This window comes from Priapulus caudatus, unplaced genomic scaffold (genome assembly GCF_000485595.1).
Source record: "Priapulus caudatus unplaced genomic scaffold, Priapulus_caudatus-5.0.1 Scaffold1459, whole genome shotgun sequence".
Taxonomy (NCBI): domain Eukaryota; kingdom Metazoa; phylum Priapulida; class Priapulimorpha; order Priapulimorphida; family Priapulidae; genus Priapulus; species Priapulus caudatus.
In genome coordinates, this window is record NW_014578520.1 from 49,042 (window position 1) to 55,729 (window position 6,688).

Genomic DNA, 6,688 nt, shown 5'->3' on the forward strand with positions numbered 1-6,688 from the left:
CTCTCTCTCTCTCTCTCTCTCTCTCTCTCTCTCTCTCTCTCTCTCTCTCTCTCTCTCTCTCGCTCTCTCTCTCGTCTCTTGTCTCTCGCTCTCTCTCTCGCTCTCTCTCTCTCTCTCTCTCTCTCGTTCAACATCTTGTGTTTCTTTCTATAGGAGAGGGAGCCCTCTGTTGGTTGGAATCAAAAGCAAAACCAAGCTGACGTCCGACCACATCCCTGTCATGTACAGTAAGGGTAAGTGTATGCATGGGCATACGATAACACGGGAAAACCGTGCTTTTCTGGCGCATTACACGGATATCCTATCACGTTAAAGCATGCAAAAATACATGTAATTTATACTTACTATTCAGAGTAATGTAAATCTTATAAAACACGTGTGTTATTGGTTGTTGCTAAATACAAGAACTAGTAGATAATTTTATCGCAAATTTTCAAAACGAGCCACGAATTAAAACCATTATAGCCACAAAATGTTCACTCGTCTATTGTCTACGCAATATCTACGCGATACTTGTCACGATCTGTTCGTATTACAACCTTTTACTGTGATGACGACTAACCACTAACTGCATTTCTCTTTGCTACGCAATCCGTAGCTTCTGAAGTCAGAGGTACACACTTCCTAACTAATCGTACGATGCATGAGTGTTGTCTTTGTCGTCGGCACTTGCTGCGGCACGCGCGTGCACGTCAACGGGCGTAGTGTCGTCGTCGTTGTCGTGTGTGACTAACTGTTCGTTCTCTCTTCGTTGTTGCATGCACGTGTGTGTGGATTGTTATCGTGCCTCTCCTAGATACGTCGCATCGCAGAGGTTGCGCGTCGAACTGCGACAAAGCAGGTACCGTTTGCCATGCATTCCGGCCCCTCTCCCCAGCTTGCCTGTATTCTCTCTATGCTCAAGTTACTCTACCCCAGCCGATCCTCAGTTCCCCAGCATGCCACACACGTAGAGTATGGTCTTCGGTGTTCCTGAATTGTTAGACGCTCGTTTGATAGATGTGTGATTTTATTGTATTGGGTTGATTGAGTTTTATTTTTCATTAAACGCACGTTAGCGATAGACTAATGGCCAGTTTCTCGTTGGTAGCTCTGAGAGACTTTCTTACTCGAAGGTAAACCTGAAGAAAGACTAAATCCGACACGCGGTTATGGTGGTGGTGGTGGTCGGTCGAAACTCCGCCACTGCATGCTTTTCGTAAAGCCAAGAGCCGATAATACATTGTATTATTATCTCTTGGTAAAGTGTGTTTTTCACGTCATTTTCTGCATTTCCACGTAACCGGTTGTTTCACTCGTTCGCTTTAAGGGACGATAGTAGAGGCTTAGCCGCAATAAAGTGGCCCATCCGTGAGCGATAGCCAGGCCAATCGAAGTGGAAATAGGGCATTCTAAAACCAATGATTTGCAATGAAGCGCTGGAGAGTCGACATTTTGGGGTGCACACCAAAAATGTCACTTTGCAGGCTGTTCTAGCTTGACCGTTATCGCAACGATATCCAAAAGGGTCTGAAAAATATACAGAGCATGGTCGTCTCGCCCAGATGGGCGGGTCAGTTATCGCTGTGAGTCGTCATATCTCATCTGAGTCTTGAGACGACGTGTTTCTGAGACATGTGCTGCCTCTGAGACACACCACCATCTCTGAGACACACTGCCTCGGTAGACGAGTCTCATCAATGCCGGCGTCCGTTTATTCTTCTTCCTCTCTCTCGCGCGCGTTAGACCATCGTCGCGACACGCCGGAGATTCTTCCTGAGCAGCTACAGCGCACCGCCTCCCTCACGCAGATCACCAAGATGGGCGACCAGGACGAGGTCGAGTACTTCTTCGCCTCCGACGCCAGGTGCGTGGAAGGGTCGCAGGGAGGAGGCGACAGTCTATGTCGTTCTGTTCGTTTGTGACGCGAACCCTCCTCTCTCTCTCCCTCCCTACCGTCTCTCCCTCCCTGCATCTCTCCCTCCCTACCTCTCTCCCTCCCTGCGTCTCTCCCTCCCTACCTATCTCCCTCCCTGCGTCTCTCCCTCCCTACTCTCTCCCTCCCTACCTCTCTCCCTCCCTGCATCTCTCCCTCCCTACCTCTCTCCCTCCCTGCGTCTCTCCCTCCCTACCTCTCTCCCTCCCTACCTCTCTCCCTCCCTGCATCTCTCCCTCCCTACCTCTCTCCCTCCCTACCTCTCTCCCTCCCTACCTCTCTCCCTCCCTGCATCTCTCCCTCCCTACCTCTCTCCCTCCCTACCTCTCTCCCTCCCTACCTCTCTCCCTCTCTACCTCTCTCCCTCCCTGCGTCTCTCCCTCCCTACCTCTCTCTCTCCCTCCCTCTCTCTTCCTCCCTACCTCTCTCCCTCCCTACCTCTCTCCCTCCCTGCTTTCCTCCTTTCCTACCTCACCTTACTCTTTCTCTCCATTCCTCCCGCGCTACTTTAGGTTTCTATCTATTCTATGCGTTCACAAAATAATTTTTCCGGAAAACGGAAACGCGATGACACAACATGACCTCAGGAGTGAATCGACAATTGTTTCTTTTTTTTTTCAATTGAATTCGTTTTCGTTTTCGTTTACGTTTGTTTTTTATTCGCTCCTGGTAACGTTTTAACACGATATAATGATATAATACGTGTGTGCGTCGTTTTTTGTAGTGCGGTGATTGAGCACACCAACCAGGTTATCTACCTTGAGGACGATGACGTTGCCGCCATCAAGGACGGAAGTAAGTGCCAGCGCCGCCGTCTGCCGGCGGGGCTCGACGGGGATTTTCGGACGTACGGTTCGAAGGAGATTTCGGTCATGGGGTTTGTCAGATTATTTTTGGGCATGCAATTTCTCTCAAACAAGTGCCAAGAGAAAATTGGTCATACTACAATATATATATTTTCATCGCCACGCGCTTAATACGTTAGATATGCGCCTCTATCAGAACGGTAGCATTCCGCCTGTAACTAACACTACGCGGTTGTGGCGCGTGTTGCCGTGACTCTAATGGTTTCCGTTTGGGCATGGGGTTCGTCAGAATACTGATATCACCATGGCAGAGATGCCAACCACTACGATTTATCTGTATTTTATACGAATTTCTATTCCTTTTGCACCACTACGACCAGTTTGTATCAAACTACGAATTTCACTGTGATCAAAAAAAAAATATTTTGTCAATTTATTGTCATTTTTGACCCTCAGAATGCAGGAAATTGCATCTAAGAATCAAAATTTTTTCCGGGGGGCATGCCGGACCCCCCTAGCAAACTCTGGTCACTACGTGACCCACGAACTACTAATTGCTTCAAATATGTGTTGGCATCTCTGCCATTGAATCAATACGTTAGATGCGTGCGTTGCTCAGTGGTAGCTTTACACCTATAACACTACGTGTTGCCCTGACTCTAATGGTTTCTGTTTGGCGGTCGTCGCCGCGTGGCGTTTGCTCGTTGTAGATTTGACCATCCATCGGCTGAAGAGGCACGTGGACGAGTCGACGTCCAGGGAGATCATCACGCTCATGATGGAGATACAGGAGATCATGAAAGGTTCGGCTCTGTGTTTTCTTTACTCTCTCTCAGATCATCTGGACTCAGACAACGTCTGCTCTGTCTGCTCTCTCCTCCTCTTATCGCTCTCTCTTCTCTCTCTAATCTCTGTCCTCTCTTTCTCTCTCTTATCTCTGTCTCTCCCCTCCTCTCTCTCTCTCTCTCTCTCTCTCTCTTGCTCCTCTCTCTCTCTCTGTCTCTCACTCCTCTCTCTCTCTCTCTCTTCGTCTCTCTTGCTCTCTCTCTCTCTCTCTGCTCATCTTTCATCTCTCTATCTACTGCTCTCCCTTCTCTCTCTGCTCTCTCTCTCTCCTCTCTCTTGCTCTCTTCTCTCTCTCTTGCTCTCTCTCTCTCTCTCCTCTTGCCTCTCCTCTCTCTCTCTCTCCTTGCCTCTCTCCTCTCTCGTCTCTCTCTCTCTCTCCTCTCTCTCTCATCTCTCCTCTCTATCCTCTCTCGGCTCTCTCTCCTCCTCGCTCTCTCTCTCTCCTCTCTCTCTCTCTCTCTCTCTCTCTCCTCTCTCTCTCATCTCTCTCTCTCTCAGCTCTCTCTCTCTTCGTCTCTCCTCCTCCTCTCTCTCTTCTCTCTCTCTCTATCTCTCTCTCTCTCTCTCTCTCTCTCTCTCTCATCTCTCTCTCCTCTCTCTCTCTCCCTCTCTCTCTCTCTCTCTTCTCTCTCTCTCTCTCTCTCTCTCTCTCTCTCGCTCTCTCTCTCTCTCTCCTCTCTCTCTCTCTCTCTCTCTCTCTACATCTCTCTCTCTCTCTCTCTCTCTCTCTCTCTCTCTCTCTCTCTCTCGTCTCTCTCTCTCTCTCTCTCTCTCTCTCTCTCGTCTCTCTCTCTCTCTCTCTCTCTCCTCTCTCTCTCTCTCTCTCTCTCTCTCTCCTCTCTCTCTCTCTCTCCTCTCCTGTCTCTCTCTCTGTCTACTCCTGTCTCTCTGTTCTCTTCTCTCTGTCGCTCTCTTTCTCTATCTCATGATCTATAGTTTCACTGATCGCATGTAACTCTGTGGCTCCTCCTCCTTACAGGCAACTACAGCTCTATATATGATAGATACGTGACAGATACATGGCAAGTTGTGCACAATGACGGTAGAATACGTGACAGACATACATCAGCAAGGTGGCAACGTGACGTGAGCTACGTTCGACAGATACCATGGCAATGGCAACACGTGACGGCTAGATACGTGGACGATACATGGCAACGTTGCAACACGGACGGTAGATACGTGACAAGTACATGGCAAGTTGGCCAACACGTGACCGGTTAGATATGCTGAAGATACATGCGAGAAGTTGGGCAAACACGTGACGGTAGATACGTGACAGATACATGGCAAGTTGGCAACACGTGACGGTAGATACGTGACAGATACATGGCAAGTTGGCAACACGTGACGGTAGATACGTGACAATACTTGAATACATCATGATAGATACATGGACTCATGACTGATATAACAAATTATCTGTAACTCTGCGGCTCCTTCCTTCCCCTACAGGCAACTAAAGCTCTGTACATGATTATTTGTAACTCTATGGCTCCTTCCTCCCCTACAGGCAACTAAAGCTCCATACATGACAGATACATAGTTTCACGGATCGCATGTAACTCTGTGGCTCCTCCCCTTCCTTCCCAGGCAACTACAGCTCGTTCATGCAGAAGGAGATCTTCGAGCAACCCGAGTCGGTCGTGAACACCATGCGGGGGCGACTTCTGGCGGACGAGGGTAACGTCATTCTCGGCGGCATCAAGGACTACATTCCCGAGATCAAGCGCTGCCGACGTCTGCTGTTCATCGCCTGCGGCACGAGCTACCACAGCGCCATCGCGGTAACCGCGTAAATCACGGTTGCGAGTAAAATTAATAAAACCAATTCAACTAACTGGGATTTAATTTAAAGAAACTAAAAAGCTGATTAAAAAAATTAATGAAATCAATTAAACTAACTGAAATTTAATTTACAGAGACTGTATGTTTAATAAAGACAGATGAATTAATTGAAATGTAGAAGAAAAACAAAGGAACATAATAGTTAGCATTTTACAGAAGTTGAGTTTTTCTGCCACGAGATGGTGCCACTGTAACGTTGCAGACGAGGCAGCTGCTGGAGGAGATGACTGAGCTTCCCGTCATGGTGGAGCTGGCGTCGGACTTCCTCGACCGCAGCACGCCGATATTCCGCGACGACGTCTGCTTCTTCATCTCACAGTCAGGTCAGTAACCCCGGGGGAGGGGGTCAGTAACCCCGGGGGAGGGGGTCAGTAACTCCGGGGGAGGGCGGTCTCGCATTTCCGCTGACCTGTGGGGTCAGTAATGCAACGTCTGTGTCGCTCAACTTATGTAATCCATGAAAGAATATTCACTTATTGACAGAATACAGCGCACACACTTGGCGAACGCTTTTCATTCGATCGTTGTCGCTTTTCGTTCGATCATCCTTGCTTTCGTTCAATCATTCTCTTTTCGTCCGACCAACTCCATTTTCTCATCCAATCATTCTTGCGATTGTTCCATCATTCTCGTTTTTTTTGTCCAATCAGGCGAGACTGCCGACACGCTGATGGCGCTGAGCTACTGTAAGCGCCAGGGGGCGCTTATCGTTGGCATCACGAACACGGTCGGGTCGAGCATCTCGCGCGACTCGCACTGCGGCATCCACGTCAACGCCGGACCCGAGATCGGTGTCGCTAGCACCAAGGGCAGCAGCAGCAGCAGCAGGGGCGGCAGCAGCGTATGCTGACCCATGCACCCATCATCCCTCCACCCTCCGGAGAACCTGAGTATAGGGGTTAGTTGAGGGTAATGGCGATTATCATGTGTTGACGTGTGGGTGCGTGCGTGTATGTGGTGCGTGCGTGCGTGCGTGCATGGATATGCGCACGTACCTGTATTGGCATTACATGTGGCGTACGCTGCTGCTGCTGCTGCTGCTGGGAGGGTGGAGGGATGATGGGTGCATGGGTGAGAACCTGAGTATAGGGGTTAGTTGAGGGTAATGGCGATTATCATGTGTTGACGTGTGGGTGCGTGCGTGTATGTGGTGCGTGCGTGCGTGCGTGCGTGCGTGCATATGCGCACGTACCTGTATTGGCATTACATGTGGCGTACGCTGCTGCCGCCCCTGCTGCTGCTGGAAGGATGGAGGGATGATGGGTGCATGGGT

The 6,688-nt window shown here is 49.5% G+C and overlaps 1 protein-coding gene across 1 annotated transcript in view; it reads left to right on the plus strand.

Moving 5' to 3' along the window:
* Nucleotides 1–6,688, plus strand: part of LOC106816704 (glutamine--fructose-6-phosphate aminotransferase [isomerizing] 1-like) — a gene marked incomplete in the record, with an annotated part of 17,153 nt that overhangs the window by 3,503 nt on the left and 6,962 nt on the right. The window contains 8 exon segments of the mRNA XM_014821325.1: nucleotides 154–233; nucleotides 797–841; nucleotides 1,726–1,846; nucleotides 2,640–2,710; nucleotides 3,432–3,524; nucleotides 5,161–5,354; nucleotides 5,618–5,738; nucleotides 6,066–6,235. Coding sequence (XP_014676811.1) covers nucleotides 154–233; nucleotides 797–841; nucleotides 1,726–1,846; nucleotides 2,640–2,710; nucleotides 3,432–3,524; nucleotides 5,161–5,354; nucleotides 5,618–5,738; nucleotides 6,066–6,235 — 895 coding nt within the window.